Source organism: Babylonia areolata, chromosome 27 (genome assembly GCF_041734735.1).
Source record: "Babylonia areolata isolate BAREFJ2019XMU chromosome 27, ASM4173473v1, whole genome shotgun sequence".
Taxonomy (NCBI): Eukaryota; Metazoa; Mollusca; class Gastropoda; order Neogastropoda; family Buccinidae; genus Babylonia; species Babylonia areolata.
This window is the reverse complement of record NC_134902.1, coordinates 39,244,726-39,268,239: the sequence shown is the minus strand read 5'-3', so window position 1 is coordinate 39,268,239 and position 23,514 is coordinate 39,244,726. Positions and strand designations below refer to the sequence as shown.

Here is a 23,514-nt window from a genome sequence, read left to right as displayed (position 1 = left end):
TATAGAAATAACCAGAAACGGCACACACAAGAGCTGACGTATAGAAATAACCAGAAACGGCACACACAAGAGCTGACGTATAGAAAGTTGGCCTCACAGTAAAGTTGAGAACTGACGTTACATGGAAACTGACGTAGTACATTGAAAACTGACGTAGAAAAAGTTGGCCTCGTGGTAAAGTTGAGAACTGACGTTACATGGAAACTGACGTAGAGAAAGTTGGCCTCACAGTAAAGTTGAGAACTGACGTTACATGGAAACCGACGTAGAGAAAGTTGACCTCACAGTAAAGTTGAGAACAGATGTTACGTGGAAAGCTGACGTATAGAAAGTTGGTCTCACAGTAAAGTTCAGAACAGATGTTACGTGGAAAGCTGACGTATAGAAAGTTAGTCTCACAGTAAAGTTGAGAACAGATGTTACATGGAAAGCTGACGTATAGAAAGTTGGCCTCACAGTAAAGTTGAGAACAGATGTTACGTAGAAAACTAACGTATAGAAAGTTAGTCTCACAGTAAAGCTGAGAACAGATGTTACGTGGAAAGCTGACGTAGAGAAAGTTGGTCTCACAGTAAAGTTGAGAACAGATGTTACGTGGAAAGCTGACGTGGAGAAAGTTGGTCTCACAGTAAAGTTGGGAACAGATGTTACGTGGAAAGCTGACGTATAGAAAGTTAGCCTCACAGTAAAGTTGAGAACAGATGTTACGTGGAAAGCTGACGTGGAGAAAGTTGGTCTCACAGTTAAGTTGAGAACAGATGTTACGTGGAAAACTGACGTATAGAAAGTTGGTCTCACAGTAAAGTTGAGAACAGATGTTACATGGAAAGCTGACGTGGAGAAAGTTGGTCTCACAGTAAAGTTGAGAACAGATGTTACGTGGAAAGCTGACGTAGAGAAGGTTAGCCTCACGGTACAATTAAGAACTGACGTTAACTGACGTGGAGAAAGCCAAGGTCATACCACAGTTGTCAGACGATGCTGTATCTTCACCAGGTTCACATTCCGCGTGCCTTGGGCTACTTCACAATCCTGTTCGGGCTTTCCGGCATCGTTTGCGCTTTGCCCCAGTTTCTGTTCGGTGCTCCAAGCCCTGCGTCTTGGAACGGCGCCGGAAACGTCAGCAGTATGACGTCAGCCAAACCCTCAGGGCGTTTTGAAGGTCAGCTGTGTGATGGCGTCAACCACACGTCATTGGGTTGTGACGTTGAAGTGGACGGTGAGTGTACCTACTGTCTGTCTCCGTGTGTTTCTCTGCCATCATCGTCACCATCATCATGGTCATCATCGTCGTCATCGTCATCTGACATCATCATTATCATCATCACCATCAGCAGCAGCCAGCAGCAGCAACAACAACAACAACGACATGGTTACAGTACCACCACCACCACTATAACATCATCACCAGCACCGCCACCACTCTAACATCATCACCACCACCGCCACCACTCTAACATCATCACCACCACCACTCTAACATCATCACCACCACCACTATAACACCACCACCACTACTCTAACACCACCACTCTAACACCACCAACACCACCACTCTAACATCATCACCACCACCGCCACCACTCTAACATCATCACCACCACCGCCACCACTCTAACATCATCACCACCACCACTCTAACATCATCACCACCACCGCCACCACTCTAACATCATCACCACCACCACTCTAACATCATCACCACCACCACTATAACACCACCACCACTACTCTAACACCACCACTCTAACACCACCAACACCACCACTCTAACATCATCACCACCACCGCCACCACTCTAACATCATCACCACCACCGCCACCACTCTAACATCATCACCACCACCACTATAACACCACCACCACCACCACTCTAACACAACCACCACTACTCTAACACCACCACTCTAACACCACCAACACCACCACTCTAACATCATCACCACCACCACCACCACCACCACTCTAACACCACCACCACCCCTCTTAACATCACCACCACCACCACTCTAACACCACCACCACCACTCTAACACCACCAACACCACTCTCACACCACCAACACCACTCTAACACCACCACTCTCACACCACCAACACCACTCTAACACCACCACTCTCACACCACCAACACCACTCTAACACCACCACTCTCACACCACCAACACCACTCTAACACCACCACTCTAACACCACCAACACCACTCTAACACCATCACTCTAACACCACCACTAACACCACCAACACCACCACCACTACTCTAACACCACCACCACTCTGTCCCTCAGGGCCCGGGGAGTTGCAGGGGGAGGGCCCGGTGCATGCTGCACGTGCCCACGCGGGAACATCCCTGGCGCTGATCGTGGTCGGCATGGTCCTGCAGGGGGTGGCCAAGACACCACGCTCCTCCTTGACCTCCTACTACGTGGACTCCAACGTGCCCGCAGTCAGCACCGGATTCTACATGGGTCAGTCCACGCCCTGCCTTGGGCCCCGTCCGGTCTGTGAGCAAGGTGGCTGAATGGTTAAGACGCTGATGTATGCCAGAACAGCGTCCGTGCGTGCGGGTGTGGGTTCGAATCCCGTTCTCGCCCTTTGTCCCTGGTTAGACTGGGACATCAACTGGGAAATACTGAAAGTGAGCGTCAAGTCACCCGGGTGAGACGATAAACCGAGGTCCCGTGTGCAGCACGCACCTGGTGCACTGAAAAAACAAAAACAACAACAAAAACCATGGCAACAAAAGTATTATCCACTGGCAAACACACACAGACAACACACAAACACACACACACACACGCATACGCGCGCACGCACGCACACACACACACACACACACACACACACACACACACACACTCTTAGGGAGATAATCAATTCTGAAGATACTTTTAAAATGTCACTGAGAAGCTATGATGTCATAGTGTCTGATCAGTAGTGTGCCCCATGAGTCCTACCTGTCATGCTGTCCACATTCCTACAGGCATCATCATAGCCGTGGCCATCATGGGACCTGCTGTGGCCTATGCCCTGGGAGGTCTCTTCACTCGGATGTACGTCACTTTGGAAGGTGACCCCACTCTTCTTTGTGTGTGTGTGTGTGTTTGTGTTGACAGTGATGTGTATTGTTTTGTTTTGTTCAGAGTGTTTTGTTTGTTCGTTTTCGTCTTCCGGTAGTTCTGACCACGTGGATTATCATACAGTATGACAGGTCTTCTGAATTGAAATTCGTCCATTTTCTTACTTCCGGTCCAAATTCATGCGAAACAATAGTGTTTTGTTGTTGTTGTTGTTGTTTAACATCCACAAGAAATATCTTCACCTGATATCATTTTCACAAGCTACTGGAAGTACTGCAATGGATTTGAAATTGGGAAAATGTAGCCACAAAAGGAAAACTGGTAGTATCTTCATATTGCAACACACGTAACCAAACCAAAACAGTACTACCAGAATGACTGGCATCATGATAATGGCAGGCTGGGAAACTCTCAGTGGATCGGCTATTTTCAGTGGAAGAGCAGTTGATTTCAGTGGGGGGGGGTGGGGGTGGGGTGGGGGATTCCAGCGGAGAAAACAAAAAGAAACCTCTTAAAAAATCATCAGTTGCCCCTGTACCACCACCAGGGGCGTAGGGCAGCCCCTGGACCTCGGCAGATTTTTCAGAGGAAACTCTCCTGGACAATTCCCCAGCCTGCTTGAGCCAGGTCTGTGTGTCACACAACAGCCAACAGAAACTACGGGAAAAAAGCTTTAGAGACTGCTTCAGAACATACTACCACTAATAATAATAATAATAATAATAATAATAATAATAATAATGATGATGGTGATAGTATGATAATAATAACAATAACAATAATAATTATACTAATAATGGTGGTGGTGGTGATGGTGATAGATATGATGATGACGATATTGTTGGACTCAAACCTTCTTTACACGGCATGACACTACATAACACTGCACTACACTACACGACACAATTCATCACAACACAACCACACCACAACGCAACACTACACCACGCCACACCACACCAACACCACACCAACACAACACAGCACAGCACAACACAACACTACGCCACACCACACCACACCAACACAACACAACACAACACAACACAGCACAACACAACACAACACTACGCCACACCACACCAACACAACACAACCCAGCACAACACAACACAACACAACACAACACTACGCCACACCACACCACACCAACACAACACAACACAACACAACACTACGCCACACCACACCACACCAACACAACACAACACAACCCAGCACAACACAACACAACACTACGCCACACCACACCACACCAACACAACACAACACCACACACCACAACACAACACTACGCCACACCACACCACACCAACACAACACAACCCAGCACAACACAACACAACACTACGCCACACCACACCACACCAACACAACACAACCCAGCACAACACAACACAACACCACACACCATAACATAACACTACGCCACACCACGCCACACCAACGCAACACAACACAGCACAACCCAGCACAACCCAGCACAACACGACTACAAACCCACATCCTCTAAATTAATGACGGAAGAAAGATCACCAGAATCTCAGTATGATCACGTGTGTGTGTGTGTGTGTGTGTGTGTGTGTGTGTGTGTGTGTGTGTGTGTGTGTGTGTGTGTGTGTGTGTGTGTGTGTGTATGTGAATAGAATAGAATAGAATACTTTTTATTGTCATAAAACCTTAAAGTTTATAAGACACAATGAAACATAAACATGAGCATATTAAGAAGAGAAACATTCATGAACAAATTTCGCCAGCCTTGGCTGTATTTCTCTGTGTGTGTGTGTGTGTGTGTGTGTGTGTGTGTGTGTGTGTGTGTGTGTGTGTGTGTGTGTGTGTGTGTGTGTGTGTGTGATTAAGAAATGTTATAGGCGTAGTCTTTGAATCTGTTTTATGCTTTTGTGCGTCAATTCATTATTTTGTTCTCCTACCTTTTGTAAATTACTCTGTGTGTGTGTGATGTTTATTGTAAAGGGCTTTGAGCTCCCTTCAAGGAGGAAAGCGCTGAACAAGTATCCATTATTATCAGTATCATCATCATTATCATCATCACATTGCTGGTGACAGACACCAACCTGCACTATCGCCACCCGGGGTGGATCGGCGCGTGGTGGCTGGGGTACATCACCTTTGGCTGCATCTCCCTGCTCGTGGCCCTGCCTCTCTTCTGCTTCCCGCGCCGATTGAAGGGAGGCAAGCGGATCAAAGAGCCTGCACTCTCGCTGACGGAACGTGTGAACGTCCCTCGAAAGATGTCCCAGTTTGTAAAAGGTGTGTGTGTGTGCGTGTGTGTGTGTGTGTGTGTGTGTGTGTGTGTGTGTGTGTGTGTGTGTGTGTGTGTGTGTGTGTGTGTGTGTGTGTGTTGTGGGGTGGGATAGTTTGTAGTGGTGGTGATGGTGGTCGTGGTTTGTGTGTGTGTGTGTGTGTGTGTGTGTGTGTGTGTGTGTGTGTGTGTGTGTGTGTGTGTGTGTGTGTGTGTGTGTGTGTGTCTGTTTGTCTGTGTGTCTGTGTGTGCCTATTCGTTCGTTCTTTTGCTTAACGTATATCCACATTTGTCATTTTAGACGAAAATCCAACATCTTCCCCACCCCACCCATGCATTTAAGAAAAAAAAAAGAAGAAGAAAAAGAAAGAAGTGAAAAAAAGAAAAAAAAAGAAAAAGAAAAAAGAAGAATATGAACGAAATAAAACAAACTAATTAGTCAACCAGTAGAATTGCAACAAAGAGCCAATTGGGCTCTAAATTTAACTCTGAACTATTTCAAACACATGTTGATTATCTTATTATACATTTCTAATGGAAGCAGATGGAACTGCAGATTTTGTAAATGACATAGGTAAATATGTGGTGTTTTTTAATGGATGATAAGCACGAGGGTAATTGCATTGCCGCAAATGCAAGTCGCATTAGAAGTATATTTTGTTTTTATGGCATCCAGTCGTAGTCTGTATATAAGACTGGTGAGCCTTCTGCTACTGTGATGTCCTTTTGTTTTAAAAGAAAACATGCGATCAGATTTGCACGAGCTATTGTCAGTATTTTCTCCGTCAGGGTCAGACTCCTGTTTTAGTTTATTAGTTATATGGTTCCAGCAAGTTTCTTCCAGTAGAAAATAACCTTCTGGTAATGAATATGGAATACGTATTGGAAATGTTCATTGCGCCTTTTTTCGCACAACGATCCACCCGCTCATTTCCCACAGTTCCTTTGTGAGAAGGGATCCAACAAAAGTTAATCTTTGTACTACGGATGGTCAAAACATGAATTGCATGACGAATTTCTGTTACGATTTCTCCTCGTTTTGTTGTTGTTTGTTTGTTTGTTTGTTTACTGATTTGAATGGCTAGACGTAAATGAGTTTTCAAAGAGGTTTTGAAAGAGGGCAAGAAACAGCATGACGGACAGGAAACGGGAGTGAGTTCCATGCGGAGGAAGCCTGGAAAGAGAAAGTGCGTTTTCCATATGATCTGGTTCTGTAGGAGGACATTTCTAAGAGACGGTCATCACCTGATGACCGGAGCTGGCGAGATGGAGATCAGTAATGCAGAAGCTCAGAAAAGTAAGAACGAGACATGCCAGTCATAAATTTGTAGCACAGGAGAGAGAGAGTTTGCACTCTATTCTTTTCTCAACAGCTAACCAGTGGAGGGAATGAAGGAGAGGAGTGATATGAGCAGATTGGTGAGAACGGAAGATGAGCCGTGCAGTATGGTTTTGGATTCTCTGAAGTCTGGATAACAAGTAGTTGAGGCATCCAGCGAGCAAAGAATTACAGCAGTCAAGCCTGTCGTTGTTATTAGTAGTGGTAGTAGTAGTAGTAGTAGTAGTATCATAATTAATATTTTCATCATTATTATTGTTATCATTATTATTATCATTATCATATTATCATTATCATATTATGATTATCATATTAATTATCATTACTATTGATAACATGCTGTATAACTTGTTGGCAGAATTCCTCAGCGCCATGTTACGACTGTTGACGAACCCAGTGTACATGTGCACAGTGCTTTCTTCGTGTGCCTTTGTGTTCTGTGTGGCTGGTGGCATGTCCTTCACTCCCAAGTACATTGAGAACCAGTTCTCCTTCCCTGCCTGGAAAGCCAACATGGCTTTGGGTATGTGTGTGTGTGTGTGTGTGTGTGTGTGTCTGTCTGTGTCTGTGTATGTGTGTATCAATAGATAGGTGAATATCTATCAATCTATCTATCTATCTATCTATCTATATATATATATATATATATATATATATATATATATATACATACATAGATATATATATACATAGAGAGAGAGAGGTACTTACATATCACATACAAACACTAGCACGCACACACATACAAAAACAAGCATGCACATTCATAATAAAAACGCACAAGCACACACGAACACAGTCCAGTGTACATAGGCCCCGAGGTTCATTTGGGAAACACCAGATCTGACCCGGGGGTAAAAACCAACGGGGGTACGAATAGGCGGCTAACTGGTGTAGTGTGTCCGTGTAGCTTTTGTGATGCTGTGTCCACGTAGTTGTTGTGACGCTGTGTCCATGTAACGTTGTGACGCTGTGTCCGTCTAGCGGGCGTGACGCTGGGTATCGTGTCCATGTAACGTTGTGACGCTGTGTCTGTGTAGCGGGCGTGACGCTGGGTATCGTGTCCATGTAACGTTGTGACGCTGTGTCTGTGTAGCGGGCGTGACGCTGTGTCTGTGTAGCGGGCGTGACGCTGGGCATTGTGTTCATGTAACGTTGTGACGCTGTGTCTGTGTAGCAAGGGTGACGCTGGGCATTGTGTCCATGTAACGTTGTGACGCTGTGTCCGTCTAGCGGGCGTGACGCTGGGTATTGTGTCCATGTAACGTTGTGACGCTGTGTCTGTGTAGCAAGGGTGACGCTGGACATTGTGTTCATGTAACCTTGTGACGCTGTGTCTGTGTAGCGGGCTTGACGCTGGGCATCGTGTCCATGTAACGTTGTGACGCTGTGTCTGTGTAGCAGGGGTGACGCTGGGTATCGTGTCCGTGTAACGTTGTGACGCTGTGTCCGTGTAACCGGGGTGACGCTGGGCATCGTGTCCATGTAAGGTTGTGACGTTGTGTCTGTTTAGCAAGGGTGACGCTGGGCACTGTGTCCATGTAACGTTGTGACGCTGTGCCCGTGTAGCGGGCGTGACGCTGGGTATCGTGTCCATGTAACGTTGTGACGTTGTCTCTGTGTAGCAAGGGTGACGCTGGGCATTGTGTTCATGTAACGTTGTGACGTTGTGTCTGTGTAACCGGGGTGACGCTGGGCATCGTGTCCATGCAACGTTGTGACGCTGTGTCTGTGTAACCGGCGTGACGCTGGGCATCGTGTCCGTGTAACGTTGTGACGCTGTGTCCGTGTAACGTTGTGACGCTGTGTCTGTGTAACGTTGTGACGCTGTGTCTGTGTAACCGGCGTGACGCTGGGCATCGTGTCCGTGTAACGTTGTGACGCTGTGTCCGTGTAACGTTGTGACGCTGTGTCCGTGTAGCGGGCGTGACGCTGGGCATTGTGTCCATGCAACGTTGTGAAGTTGTGTCTGTGTAGCAAGGGTGACGCTGGTAATTTTGTCCATGTAACCTTGTGACGCTGTGTCTGTGTAACCGGGGAGACGCTGGGCATTGTGTCCGTGTAACGTTGTGACGCTGTGTCTGTGTAACGTTTTGACGCTGTGTCTGTGTAACGTTGTGACGCTGTGTCTGTGTAACTTGGTGACGCTGTGCCCGTGTAGCGGGCGTGACGCTGGGCATCGTGTCCATGTAACGTTGTGACGCTGTGCCCGTGTAGCGGGTGTGACGCTGGGCATCGTGTCCATGTAACGTTGTGACGCTGTGCCCGTGTAGCGGGCGTGACGCTGGGCATCGTGTCCATGTAACGTTGTGACGCTGTGCCCGTGTAGCGGGCGTGACGCTGGGCATCGTGTCCATGTAACGTTGTGACGCTGTGCCCGTTTAGCGGGCGTGACGCTGGGCACGAGCTGTCTGGGCACCTTCCTGGGGGGCTACGTGACCAGGCGGAGGAAGGCGGGGCCCCTGGCCAGTCTGCACATCATCGTGGCCATGCTGGTCGTGTCTGGCCTCCTCACCGGCCTGCTCATTCTCTGCCACTGTCCGCAGCCCCTGGTCCACAACAGTCCGGGGTCTGTCTGCACTGTGACCTGCACTTCTGGTGGTCGTGGTGGTGGTGGTGGTGACAGTGGTGGTGGTGGTGACGACGGTGGTGGTGGTGATGGTGGTGGTGGTGGTGGTGACAATGGTGGTAGTGGTGTTGGTGGTGTTGGTGACAATTGTGGTAGTGATGGTGTTGGTGGTGGTTGTGATGGTGGTGTTGGTGACGATGGTGGTGGTGGTGGTGGTGGTGACAATGGTGGTGGTGATGGTGATGGTGACAATGGTGATGGTGGTGGTGGTGTTGATGGTGGTAGTGGTGGTAGTGGTGGTTGTGATGGTGGTGTTGGTGACTATGGTGGTGGTGGTGACAATGATGGTGGTGGTGTTGGTGGTGGTGGTGGTGGTTACAATGGTGTTAGTGGTGGTGATGGTGGTGGTGTTGGTGGTGGTGACAATGGTGGTAGTGGTGGTGGTGGTGGTGGTGGTGACAATGCTGGTGTTGGTGGTGGTGATTGTGACAATGGTGGTTGTGGTGTTGGTGGTGGTGGTGACAATGGTGGTAGTGGTGGTGGTGGTGTTGGTGGTGCTGGTGACAATGGTGGTGGTGTTGATGGCAATGGTGGTGTTGGTGATGGTGGTGTTGGTGACAATGGTGGTGGTGGTGATGGTGACAATGTTGGTGTGGTGGTGGTGATGGTGACAATGGTGGTGGTAGTGGTGGTGACAATGGTGGTGGTGTTGGTGACAATGGTGGTGGTGGTGGTGGTGTTGGTGACAATGGTGGTGGTGGTGTTGGTGTTGATGGTGGTAGTGGTGGTGGTTGTGATGGTGGTGTTGGTGACTGTGGTGACAATGGTGGTGGTGGTGGTGGTGTTGATGACAATGGTGGTAGTGGTGGTGGTGGTGACAATGGTGGTGGTGGTGGTGGTGACAATAGACATTTTTCCTGATGCGTTCTTTCATTTAGAAGAGTCAAACATCAAACAGGAGCAAACAATGAAACAGCTAAAGGAGGTAACAGAGAAAGGAGCGAACCTTTCACAGAAACAGAAAGCTGAGAAGGAAAGAAAAGTAACAGATGAAAGCACGTGAACATCGCAAAACTATTGTATTGCACATGGTGTTCAGATAATCCTACCCCCAAATTTATCCATGGCATGATTGTACAAAAATGATTACGCCCAGAGCAACCCCCCCCCCGTCCCCCACCCCCACCCCTTGCTCCCATCACTCAACCCCTGTCCAGGTGTTTGATGGGCAGATTGACAGGTGTGTTTCGTGAATTCCTGTCCAGGTGTATGGTGTGGGGCACATTGACCGGTGTGTGTCGTGAATTCCTGTCCAGGTGTATGGTGTGGACATATTGACCGGTGTGTCGTGAATTCCTGTCCAGGTGTATGGTGTGGGGCACATTGACCGGTGTGTCGTGAATTCCTGTCCAGGTGTATGGTGTGGGGCATATTGACCGGTGTGTGTTGTGAGTTCCTGTCCAGGTGTATGGTGTGGGGCATATTGACCAGTGTGTCGTGAGTTCCTGTCCAGGTGTATAGTGTGGACATATTGACCGGTGTGTCGTGAATTCCTGTCCAGGTGTATGGTGTGGGGCACATTGACCGGTGTGTCATGAGTTCCTGTCCAGGTGTTTGGTGTGGAACATATTGACCAGTGTGTGTCGTGAGTTCCTGTCCAGGTGTATGATGGGCATATTGACCGGTGTGTCGTGAGTTCCTGTCCAGGTGTATGGTGTGGACATATTGACCAGTGTGTGTCGTGAGTTCCTGTCCAGGTGTATGATGGGCATATTGACCGGTGTGTCGTGAATTCCTGTCCAGGTGTATGGTGTGGGGCATATTGACCGGTGTGTGTCGTGAGTTCCTGTCCAGGTGTATGGTGTGAGGCATAATGACCGGTGTGTCGTGAGTTCCTGTCCAGGTGTATGGTGTGAGGCATATTGACCGGTGTGTGTCGTGAGTTCCTGTCCAGGTGTATGGTGTGGGGCATATTGACCGGTGTGTGTCGTGAGTTCCTGTCCAGGTGTATGGTGTGAGGCATATTGACCGGTGTGTGTCGTGAGTTCCTGTCCAGGTGTATGGTGTGAGGCATAATGACCGGTGTGTCGTGAGTTCCTGTCCAGGTGTATGGTGTGGAACATATTGACCGGTGTGTGTCGTGAGTTCCTGTCCAGGTGTATGGTGTAGACACATTGACCGGTGTGTGTCGTGAGTTCCTGTCCAGGTGTATGGTGTGGACACATTGACCGGTGTGTGTTTTGAGTTCCTGTCCAGGTGTATGGTGTAGACACATTCACCGGTGTGTGTTGTGAGTTCCTGTCCAGGTGTATGTAGACACATTGACCGGTGTGTGTTGTGAGTTCCTGTCCAGGTGTATGGTGTGGGGCATATTGACCGGGACTGTCGCTGCTGGGGTGTGGTGGTGATCTGTGGTCCACAGGGACACTCGCTCTGTCTGGGTCAGCAACATAGCGATCATTGTCGTCAGCAGAACGCTTCGCTGGTGGTATCAGAATGGTAATCACTCGACACCATCGAATGCAGAGCCTCTTCTAATTTGTGGTCTTGGGGTGACTTAGCATCGACAGTTCCCTGTGGACTACTGGTACGGGAACTTTGGCAGACGAACCCGAGAGTGGCTGTGTAGGGGGAATCAGGATGAAGGGCGTGAGAGAAAGGACACACACACACACACACACACACACACACACACACACACACACACACACACACACACAAACTTTTATTTGTCCAGTGATGGTGTACCTAATAATGGCCACCGTCCTTCATAATTCGTGTGTGGTGTAAGAACGCTTTTTGAAGTAAAGGTGGGCCGCTCTTACCTGTAAGGGCAAAGATGTGAATTAAACATTTCTCTGCGTGTGCATGGGTTGCTGAAATAGAACAAAAAAGTGCAACCAGGGTGACCAAGCAATTACTGTCCTCAGTAGGATGCTGAATAGTTGATGTGCTTGGTGTGCTGAATCAAAAACACACCCCACTGAACACCACCGACATGACTCCGCGACAGCTCAGGTGTGTGGCCTGAAGGCTATCTAATGTTATCAGCCCCTTGAAGGCTGTGGGAGAACAAACCTGGGTGTTGGGGAGGATAGGGCGGGAGAGGTGGATGACGTAGGGATAGCGCCACTGAAATGGCGTGGAAGACAGAGCAGAACAGAAAAAAGGGAAGAAAAGAAAAAGAGAGAGTGTGTAGAACCATAGCGTTGTGTGTCTTGCCGACAGGCCTCGTGCAACAGGGGAAACTAGCCTGCAGGGCTGTGCGGACAGCTGTGTGTGTGACGACGGAGAGTTCTTCCCCGTGTGTGGAGATGATGGCAGGACCTTCTTCTCCCCCTGTCACGCCGGCTGTAACAGCACTGCCCGTGGGGTGAGAGTGTGTGTTCAGTCACTGCACTGCCCGTGGGGTGAGAGTGTGTGTTCAGTCACAGTACTGCCCGTGGGGTGAGAGTGTGTGTTCAGTCACAGTACTGCCCGTGGGGTGAGGGTGTGTGTTCAGTCACTGCACTGCCCGTGGGGTGAGAGAGTGTGTTCACTCACTGCACTGCCCGTGGGGTGAGGGTGTGTGTTCAGTCACTGCACTGCCCGTGGGGTGAGAGTGTATGTTCAATCATGCACTGCCCGTGGGGTGAGAGTGTGTGTTCAGTCATGCACTGCCCGTGGGGTGAGAGAGTGTGTTCAGTCACTGCACTGCCCGTGGGTGAGAGTATGTTCAGTCACTGCACTGCCCGTGGGGTGAGAGAGTGTGTTCAGTCACTGCACTGCCCGTGGGGTGAGAGTCTGTGTTCAGTCATGCACTGCCCGTGGGGTGAGAGAGTGTGTTCAGTCACTGCACTGCCCGTGGGGTGAGAGTGTGTGTTCAGTCACTGCACTGCCCGTGGGGTGAGAGAGTGTGTTCAGTCACTGCACTGCCCGTTGGTGAGAGTATGTTCAGTTTAGGAGGAAGGTGGCAGAATGGTTAAGACGCTCAGCTGCCAATACAGAGAGTCCGTGAGGGTGTGGGTTCGATTCCCGCTCTCGCCCTTTCTCCTAAGTTTGACTGGAAAATCAAACTGAGCGTCTAGTCTTTCGGATGAGACGATAAACCGAGGTCCCGTGTGTAGCACGCACTTGGCGCACTGAAAAAGAACCCATGGCAACGAGAGTGTTGTCCTCTGGCGAAATTACGTAAAATGAAATCCCCTTTCATAGGTACACAAATATGTAAGCATGCACTCAAGGCCTGACTAAGCGCGTTGGGTTATGCTGCTGGTCAGGCATCTGCTCAACAGATGTGGTGTAGCGTGTATGGATTTGTCCGAACGCAGTGACGCCTCCTTGAGAAAGTGTCAGTCACTGCACTGCCCATGTATTGAGAGTCTGGTTTGCTGATTGTTGACCATCACAGGGACAGATCTTGTTATGTTGAGAGTGGTTTTGAGTGTTGTAATTTGTTTTGCTGTTTTTTTGTTGTTGTTTTTTTGTTTGTTTGTTTGTTTTGTTTTGTTGTTGTTTGTTGTTTATTGTTGTTTATTCATTGTAGTACTTGACATGTATAACGAGTGTTGTGTAGTGTGTGATGGTTTTGTGTGTCTACGAACGTAAATAAGTGTTTAAGTGTGTGCAGGGTTATACATGCATTTTGTATGTGTGTTGTGTGTGTGTGTGTGTGTGTGTGTGTGTGTGTGTGTGTGTGTGTGTGTGTGTGTGTGTGTGTGTGTGTGTGTGTGTGTGTGTGTGTGTGTGTGTGTGTTTGATTGCATGTTGAGCATGTTTTACATGTCAAGGTTCTATATAAAGTAGTAGTAGTAGTATTGTTGATATTATTATTATCACTATTGTTGTTGTTATCATCATTATCATTATTATCATCATAATTATCATTATCAAGTAGGATCCTGTCACATATGGACACGACATTAACTCCGGACAAGTGCAGGTCTTTCGTCAAATCACGGTAAACCCGGCGGAGCAGGCGCCTTCATCCACATCAAGATCAAAGTTCAAAACTTCTACTGTTTTAATCATGGCTTTCCGGCTTTGATAAACATTAACAGTGACCGCCGTTTCAGGCAAGATAGCTGACCCAGAAAAAATGCCATCCACTAGAATTGTCAGCATATGCAATGAATCATTCTAGTTAAACCCAGTACCCTGTTTCAATCTTTTTTATATCCGTATGCAATAAACACATCGACGACGTAGATCAATGTGTTCTGCCCGGAATGTCTTTTAACTGTGGACAAGAAAAGGCAACACAAAGATCAACAAGCAACGAGCCGGAAATTTCCCCAGAAAATCTTGTTGATCCGGAGGCTAAACGAAATGAACTTGAGACTAAACGGAAGAATACGTTCACGATCCGGAAGTACGGTCTGGTCCAGATGACTTACAACCTATAATAGTTGTTATGAATGGAAAGAATTGTTTTTCTCTATGTTCGTTCCAAATTTGGCATTGACAGAAAAAAAAATTCAGAGAAATAAATTGCTTTCCTTTTATACCATCTTAATATACATGGTTTAATTAAAACTTTAATGTGTGTGACCTTTCATTTGTTTGGTCCCGATGTATTTCGCGTTGGTGTGTTAAACTTTCATTAGTTCCACCTTGATAATTATATTTAACCTTGTTATGTTTCACCTTGATTCGTTTAACCTTGACCCTTTTCCTGTCAGAATTACGTCAACTGCACGTGCATCCTGGGCGGAACAGCCGAAGCGGGCATGTGTGATTACAGCTGCGCCATGTTCTACCCGTTCATCCTCGTCATTGCTGTCAAGTCTCTGTTCAGCACTTTTGCCATCATCCCACACATGATCGTCTACCTGAGGTAAGGTCAAGCAGGAACAGTAAATGTAAAACAAAACATACCAGTATCATGCAGACCTGGTTGTGTGTGTGTGTGTGTGCGTGTGTGCGTGCGTGTGTGTGTGCGCGCGTACGCACCCCACCCGACCCATCCCGCAGCCTTTCTTGCAAACGAGAGAAAGCGTGGCAGGGGAACGACCACACTCTCTCGCGATCCCAAGCTTTCTCGTAAAGCAAAGTGCGAGAAAGCACGGGATTTGGAGAAAGCATGGGCCAGCAACTCCTGCACGAGATGTCGATGTGTCGTTGAAAAGCCTGGCGAGAGCAAGACGCGGTGTCTTATATCATTGTGCTTTGCTTCAGCTTCCGTTTGTGGTTTTGTTTTTTCACTCAGCCCAGCCAGCCCTGCGTGGTGAAAGAAAGGGAAACGGCTTTCCGCGACAAAGGGTCAAGTACCCAGTGAACAAAGACATCTTCTTCTTCTTCTTCTTCTTCTGCGGTCGTGGGCTGCAACTCCCACGTTCACTCGTATATACACGAGTGGGCTTTTACGTGTATGACCGTTTTTAACCCGTCATGTAGGCAGCCATACTCCGCTTCGGGGGTGTGCATGCTGGGTATGTTCTTGTTTCCATAACCCACCGAACGCTGACATGGATTATAGGATCTTTAACATTCACATTTGATCTTCTGCTTGCGAAGGGGGTTCAGACATTAGCAGGTCTGCACATATACTGACCTGGGAGATCGTAAAAATCTCCACCCTTTACCCACCAGGCGCCGTCACGTGATTCGAACCCTGGAACCTCAGAATGAAAGTCCATTTGGTTATTGCGCCCGTCGAACAAAGAAATAAAAGTATTAAAATGTGATGAGGAAAAAGACTTATGTGTAACATTTGACAAAAATTTTATCATTTGACAAACAGATAACAAATAGTATCAACAAAGCGAACAGAATGATTGGATTAATAAAAAGAGCATGTACGTTTATAGATACGGTTACTTTTTTACGGTTATATAAAACATTAGTTAGACCTATCCAAGAATATGGAAACACTGTGTGGTACCCAGCGCAAGTAAGGCAGTCACAAGCCATAGAAAGGGCTCAAAGAAGAGCAACAAAGCTGGTCTATAGTATAAAAGATTATTCATATCAAGAAAGATTAAAGTACTTAAAACTACCATCACTTAAAGCAAGAAGAGTAAGAGGGGACTTGATATAGACGTACAAAATATTTAATGGGTTTGACGATGTAAACAAAGCATACTTTCTTTTGTACTCCAAAAGGTAGACACTACAAGAAACAGTGCAGACAAAATATTTTTAAAATATTCCAGAACAAACTTTAGAAAGTTTACATTTAGTAACAGCGTAACAAATTATTGGAACAAATTAACGTATAATATTAAACGTGCACTGAGTATACATATTTTTAAGAACCTCATAGATAAACACGTGTTACTGACAATAACGAACTACGTCTTTGATGGATAAAATGACTGAGCTAGTCAACGACCCGGCCAACAATAAAAAGGAGTAAAATCTGAAGGGGCATAAAAAGCCAAACAAGAAAGGCAAAGCCTTCAAGACTCACTTGTGATACACTTTTTAAAAAAATTCAAGCTTTTTATGTATTGAGTATAATGCATTTACTGTTATATTTATATTTTTTGTATTCTCTAAACTTGGCACTTTGATCTGATATTCGACCCAACAAAAGATCTGTCATTATTATCATTTTTTGTTCAAACAGGAACTTCCTTTGCTAAGCATGGAAGTTTTATTTATTGCAAACGTTTTGCTGGAGACATTAAAACAAGGGAAATTACTCTGCTGGGGAGCTTACTTTGCTTTAAACTGATCTTTCTCATCTTAAACATTACATTTTGAAATTATACTCAATACATAAAAAGCTTGGATTTTTTTAAAAAGTGCATCACAAGTGAGTCTTGAAGGCCTTGCCTCTGTTGTTTCAAAATGTAATGTTTAAGATGAGAAAGATCAGTTTAAAGCAAATTAACTCCACTAGCATTACAGAGTAATTTCCCTTTTTTAGTATCTGTATCAAAACGTTTGCAAAATAAATAAAACTTCCATGCTTAGGAAAAGAAGTTCCTGTTTGAACAAAAAATGATAATAATGACTGCTCTAGCTGTTGGGTCAGAATATCAGATCAAAGTGCCCAGTTTAGAGAATACAAAAAGTATAAATATAACAGTAAATGCAGTTTGCATATAATTAGGCTTCATTCTTTATTTTTTTTGTGCCCATCCCAGAGGCGCAATATTGTTTTAAACAAGATGACTGGAAAGAACTGAATTTTTCCTATTTTTATGCCAAATTTGGTGTCAACTGACAAAGTAGTTGCAGAGAAAATGTCAATGTTAAAGTTTACCACGGACACACAGACACACAGCCACACACACACACACACACACAGACAACCGAACACCGGGTTAAAACATAGACTCACTTGTTTACACAAGTGAGTCAAAAATGGCTAAGCTGTATATAACAACGCCCCGAATCCTGGTCCTGATTCTGAACACCCACCCCAACTTTGGGCTGAAAAGTTTATTCAGTACATTCATCTGTTTGCGTTTATTCGGTAAGTTATCTACTCAACTCTATACATTTATTTTATTTATTGAATCATTTGACAGGTGCGTTGAAGAGAGAGACAAGGCACTGGGTCTTGGATTCAGTTCTTTCCTGGCGTCGCTCACTGGTGAGTCTCTCTGGCTCTGTCTGTATGTCTGTCTGTCTGTCTCTGTCTCTCCAAGGTGTCGGAGATATCAGCGAATTTGTTCATGTATTTCGTAGAAGATTAATTGATTGCAGATTTCAAAATTGGAATTCCCATATTCAGACAGAAATATACAGCGACAGATTTTATTTGTATCGAATGCTTTATCATCTACCTTATAATATGCCAGTTTATATGTCAGTGAGACTTGGTAGACATCTGAAGTACACTTTGACAAGGTTTAGATTGGGTGCTACTGAAATATTTACCCATTATTATCGGTATCGAAAATCATGTATCTAAAATTTGATTTCCCCAATGTATCAACAATCTTAAGAAGACGAAGTTCACTTTGTGCTGTGTTGCCCAGTATTATGTGATCTTAGAGAACAGTTGATTCCACTGAGTTAAACTGTCAATACCCTTGCCTGTTTAGACTTATCATGCGAAAGTCATCAAGAAATGAAGAGACTGTCAAGGAGCTCGCACTTTGTCTGTATAAAGTATTCAAAAGGAGAAGTATATATGTTACATCATGAAGACTTTTTCAATGTAGGACTTCGGCATTTCACTGTATATCCCCCCTTCAAAGGAACTGTGGCCTATATGAATAAACCACCATCTCAGTCTCTGGCACTGGTCTCTCTCTCTCTCCTTTCCCCCTCCTTTTGTGTGTGTGTGTGTGTGTGTGCGCGCGCGCCATTGTGCAAAAAAAAAAAGTCAAATGTAAAACCGTTCTAAAGATCCACACTTCTATCGATTCAGTCACAATCCTTTGATTTTTTTTTCTGTATATTACAAGTGACTCTTATTGGAATACAAACCCTGAGGCGTCCTGTGTATTTGTATTGGTATTTAGTATTTGTATTTCTTTTTATCACAACATAATTCTCTGTGTGAAATTCGGGCTGCTGTCCCCGGGGAGAGCCCGTCGCTACACTACAGCGCCACCCTTTTTTTTTTTTGTATTTTTTTTCTGCGTGCAGTTTTATTTGTTTTTCCGATCGAAGTGGATTTTTCTACAGAATTTTGCCAGGAACAACCCTTTTGTTGCCGTGGGCTCTTTTAGGTGCGCTATGTGCATGCTGCACACGGGACCTCGGTTTATTGTCTCATCCGAATGACTAATCTGAATCGCTTTATTGTTCTCGCTGTATCAGTGTAAAATGCACAACAACAACAAAATGGAGAGGAAAAAAAACAAACAAACAAACTGACGTTTCTTTGCTCTCTCCAAGGCTGGCTGCTCGGACCCATCTGTTTCGGGAAATTGATTGACGGCATCTGCATCCAATGGGAGCAGAGCTGCACAGGGGGCGGGGCCTGTCTTCTCTATGACAACGCCGACTTCCGACTGAAGTTGTACGGATACCAGGTCCTGTTCCTGGCAGTGTCTCTCGTCTTCATCCTCCTGGCCTTGCTGTCAGCCAGAGTGACCAGGAAGTTTAAGGAGAACGAAGAACCGCTCGGAGGAGACGCCACGATGACGGCCATGTTGCCGGAGAAGGGAGATCACTGTCCAGACAAGGACAACTCCGCTGACACCCATGTCTGACCGCACCAGGAATCGGTGAACATTTTGTTTTATTTTATGATGATGATTTTTGTTATTATTATCATATTTTATTATTATTATTGTTGTTGTTGTTGTTCATCATCATTATCATTATTATCACATTTTCGATGTATTTTAGGGCACTGTGTAGATATAGTGTCATGCAAAAAAAAACAAACAAAAAAAAAAGAAGCTGTTTTTCATGTGTGTGTTTGTGTGCCGTACAGTGTGTGTGTGTGTGTGTGTGTGTGTGTGTCTTATATTCAAAATGAATAAAACAAAGTTGAAAACCAATACCTATTTTGTTTATTTTTTTTAAAAAAACACCAAAAAAAACACCTTTCTGTGCCGAGCCATAGACATGCAGTGACTATGGATTCACATACAAAATAAAGACAATGAATTCACTGTCCATATATCACCGTAAAAGGCTATATATGGGACCTTCAACTTTAACATTTCAACTTTGCCTTGAGGATACTGTAATAATGCATACACTTGAAAATGGTTTTTCTAGTCGAACCACGACCTGGGCGATGCTGGCTGAATTTAGATTTGTCGGCATAAAACCTTTTCAAAAGAACTGGAAGTCCTAGTTTAATGGTCTTCATTTTACTTGTATGGTTGAAAACGTCGAAGGTCCTATGACCTTTATGACCATCGGGACAGTGATTCACATTCACTGTGTCTACTAGGATATCTCGGCACAGGAAGGCTGGGCCAAATGTTCGCCAACCGAAGTCATTTTCTCATCCACACTTGGACGGGGAGTGTGGAAAATCGGAGTAACGTCCCTTCTCCAAGGACACACCACCCATGCCGAAACAGGGCCCCGAACCATGATCACCGGTGAACACTGGATCCATGCAGTGTCCAAACCAACACTGCCACGGTGGTTCCTGTTCGTTGTCTCACAGTCGATACAAATTACGGGGCGTGGAATCTGAAAGAAGCGCGTGAAACAAGAGAAACAAGGAAATACATTTTTGAACAATAACTGATGTGAAGAAATAACCTGCTGTTGTTTTTGCTTTTGTTTTCTCAGTACCAAAATGGAAGAACCTGCAACTGATAAAGGAGACTGGTTTACATAAAAACAAAGAGTACATTTATCAATTGAAACAAACGTTGTTTTTTTGTGTGGTTTTTTTGTTGTTGTTTTTTGTTTTTTTTGTTTTTGGGTTGTTGTTTTTTTTTTTTTTTTTTTTGTTTGTTTTTTTTTTTTTTGGGGGGGGGTGTTTATTTGTTTGTTTTGTTTTTGATTTGAGGTATGGTTATAATTTAAAATTTGCTGTCAGTCCTGACAAGAGCATTGTGGTCAGTGATGATGAAGACACTGTAGAGATATGTGGATTTAACATATGTTATATACATCTTTATTCAGGTATGATACTGTGACCATTGTTTTATTTTTTTTCTGCATGTCACTGTTTATTATCCTCCACTCTGTAAGTTACTAGAGTGGAGTGAGAAATGTGCATAATCGGTTCCGCATCTTTAAATAAAAAAAAAAAAAAAAAAAAAAATCATGGACCAGTATATATTTCGAAGTTGGTTTTTTTCTCATTGAAGTGTACGTTTTTTAACGTCTAAGGCTTTCCTTCCATTTGAACTTTTATTGTTTATATTTTGTTGTTGGTGGGTTTTTGAAATAATATTATCTGAAATGTTGTTCTATGATAAAATGCTGATATCTAGAAGTATACAATGTCAGAAACTGCTGCATTATTTAAGACGTGTATAATTAATAATTTCAGTGGACTTGGAGTGGGTTTGATCAGTTTCACTTGAAAACTCATTTCTATGGATGTGTATTTAAATGTATGCGAATATATATACTTGTTTATCTTACTATGGTGGTGAAATTAAACAACGATTCCATTTAGTCACCCCTCATTTCGTTTTGCTTCAGTTCATATATATATGTGTGTGAAACGTGCACGCGCACACACCTTATCTTTACTGAATACACGGAGCTGCATGAATGTTTGTAGCCTTGTTGTCATAGTTACTTGTTGGCGTTTTTTATATATATATATTTTATTACTTATCTGTTGTCGAGCATTAAATGAGCCTAAAATAAAATGTCAGTTTGAACCAGACAGTTGTCTTTTGAATTGAATTTGAACTGAAAAAGTACAGAAGAGCTCATTCCACAGGTGTTGTATTATGGAATACAACGAGCGGGGTGGGGAGTGGGAAGGAGGTGGGGAGACAGATTCAAAGACAAACAGTATACAAGAATTCAAACACAAAGAGTTTTGATTGATTGATTGATATGGATACTTATATAGCGCCTATCCTCGGTCAGAGACCAAGCTCTAAGCGCTTTACAAACACGGGATCATTTGCACAACAGACTGCCTACCTGGGTAGAGCCGACTGACAGCTGCCAGTGGGCGCTCATCATTCGTTTCCAATGTCATTAAATCAGATTTCAGGCACACACACATACACACTCGGACAAGTAACATTTTACGTGTATGACCAATTTTGTTTTAGTATTCACCCTGCCTTGTAGACAGCCATACTCCGTTTTCAGGGGTGTGCATGCTGGGTATGTTCTTGTTTCTATAACCCACTGAATGCTGATATAGATTACAGGATCTTGTGCGTATTTATCTTCTGTGTGCATATACACACGAAGGGGGTTCAGGTATTAGCAGGTCTGCACATATGTTGACCTGGTGGATTGGAAAAATCTCCACCCTTTACCCACCAGGCACCGTCACCGAGATTCGAACCTGGGACCCTCAGATTTAAAGTCCAACACATACACCATCCAGCTATTGCGCCCGTTGACAAGAATTAAAAACAAACACAGCTGCAGAGACGGACAGACCACAGACAAAAGAGTGACAGAGAATTCAAACACAGATTTGAGTTTACAAAAATTAAAAACAAATAATCGGGAGAAAGACCGACAGACCACAGACAACAATAAGTGCACAGTGATTCAAACATAAAAGGAGTGAGCTTACAAGAATGGAAAACAAACACTGCTGCAAGAGTAATAAGGTTACTGTATTCTTTACCGTGTACATCAGAATATATGGATACATCACATAACAACTGTAGTCTCAAAGCTTATTACATGGAAACAAAATGAACTCGGATGCTCAGCCAGCTAAAATGGCTTGAAAAATTTTCATTATCTTTTTTTTTTCTTTCTTCACTAAGATCTATTTTTATCGTTGTTTGCACTAGTTATAGCTCAGGCACACTACTGAAAAACCAGGTACAGAAGGTATGAAAGAAATCCACCTACAAAGTAAAAGCAGGCACAATTACAGTCATATCCATGCACATAGGCCTAGCATATCCCTTCGATGCTGACTGTTACATCCAGAGGATTAAAACAAACACACACTCACACAAAAAAAACAACAAAAAAACCCCAAACTAACCAGAACATAAACACAATGGTATATAATACACCAAATTATATAAAACAAACATACAATACCAAAAATTACCAACATATACCTCACATGTCCTGGGAGCAAGAAAAGAATACAGTGTAGTAAAAATTCTGAATTACCAATTCCCCCCCCAAAAAAAGAAAGAAAAAAAAGTTCAAGGCTTTCTAGAAAAAGACAACTTTCTCTTCAGTTCATCTACATTCCCAATTCATTTTTCTTCCAGTATGGTCATGAACCCTGAGTTAACACAGACTGCTGTCAACAAAACAACTACAAACAACAACAAAAAACACACAAAAATACTTCAAAATGTGCCATCATGAAACTGCCACAAAGCCAAACGTACTAATGGTTCAATAAATGAGAAAAGTAAAAGGACATAACAGCAGTGAAATAATAAATACACTAATCATTAAAAATGAAAACTTGGTGGCAATAAAACAAAATCATCACTGACTGCCAGACAGTGAAGCAAACTTTGGTGGATGCTAGCTAATATATCAGTAATCAGGATGACAATCGTTACCAGTAAAAAATAGATGCCAAGAACATGCTTAATACTACATTGATAAGAAGACTAGTGGAACTGGAAACAAAAATGACTGATATATGTAATTAAAAAAAATTAAGTGAGATTAAAATAACAACAACAACAATGATAATAATAATAATAATGATACTATTATGGCAGATTTTGTAGTCACTGAACTTTATTCCTAGACATTTAGAAACCTGTGAACAGTT

At 44.4% G+C, this 23,514-nt stretch overlaps 1 protein-coding gene across 2 annotated transcripts in view; it reads left to right on the top strand.

The window, feature by feature from the left end:
- Nucleotides 1-20,534, top strand: part of LOC143301414 (solute carrier organic anion transporter family member 2A1-like) — a 23,320-nt gene extending 2,786 nt beyond the window's left edge. For both annotated transcript variants that reach the window (XM_076615686.1, XM_076615687.1), the window contains 10 exons: nucleotides 997-1,219; nucleotides 2,289-2,468; nucleotides 2,984-3,070; nucleotides 5,148-5,351; nucleotides 7,041-7,205; nucleotides 9,068-9,251; nucleotides 12,480-12,624; nucleotides 14,912-15,066; nucleotides 17,711-17,775; nucleotides 19,032-20,534. In XM_076615686.1, coding sequence (XP_076471801.1) covers nucleotides 997-1,219; nucleotides 2,289-2,468; nucleotides 2,984-3,070; nucleotides 5,148-5,351; nucleotides 7,041-7,205; nucleotides 9,068-9,251; nucleotides 12,480-12,624; nucleotides 14,912-15,066; nucleotides 17,711-17,775; nucleotides 19,032-19,348 — 1,725 coding nt within the window. In that variant the 3' untranslated portion in view covers nucleotides 19,349-20,534. The remainder of the gene's footprint in view (nucleotides 1-996; nucleotides 1,220-2,288; nucleotides 2,469-2,983; nucleotides 3,071-5,147; nucleotides 5,352-7,040; nucleotides 7,206-9,067; nucleotides 9,252-12,479; nucleotides 12,625-14,911; nucleotides 15,067-17,710; nucleotides 17,776-19,031) is intronic.
- Nucleotides 20,535-23,514: the final 2,980 nt, after the last annotated feature.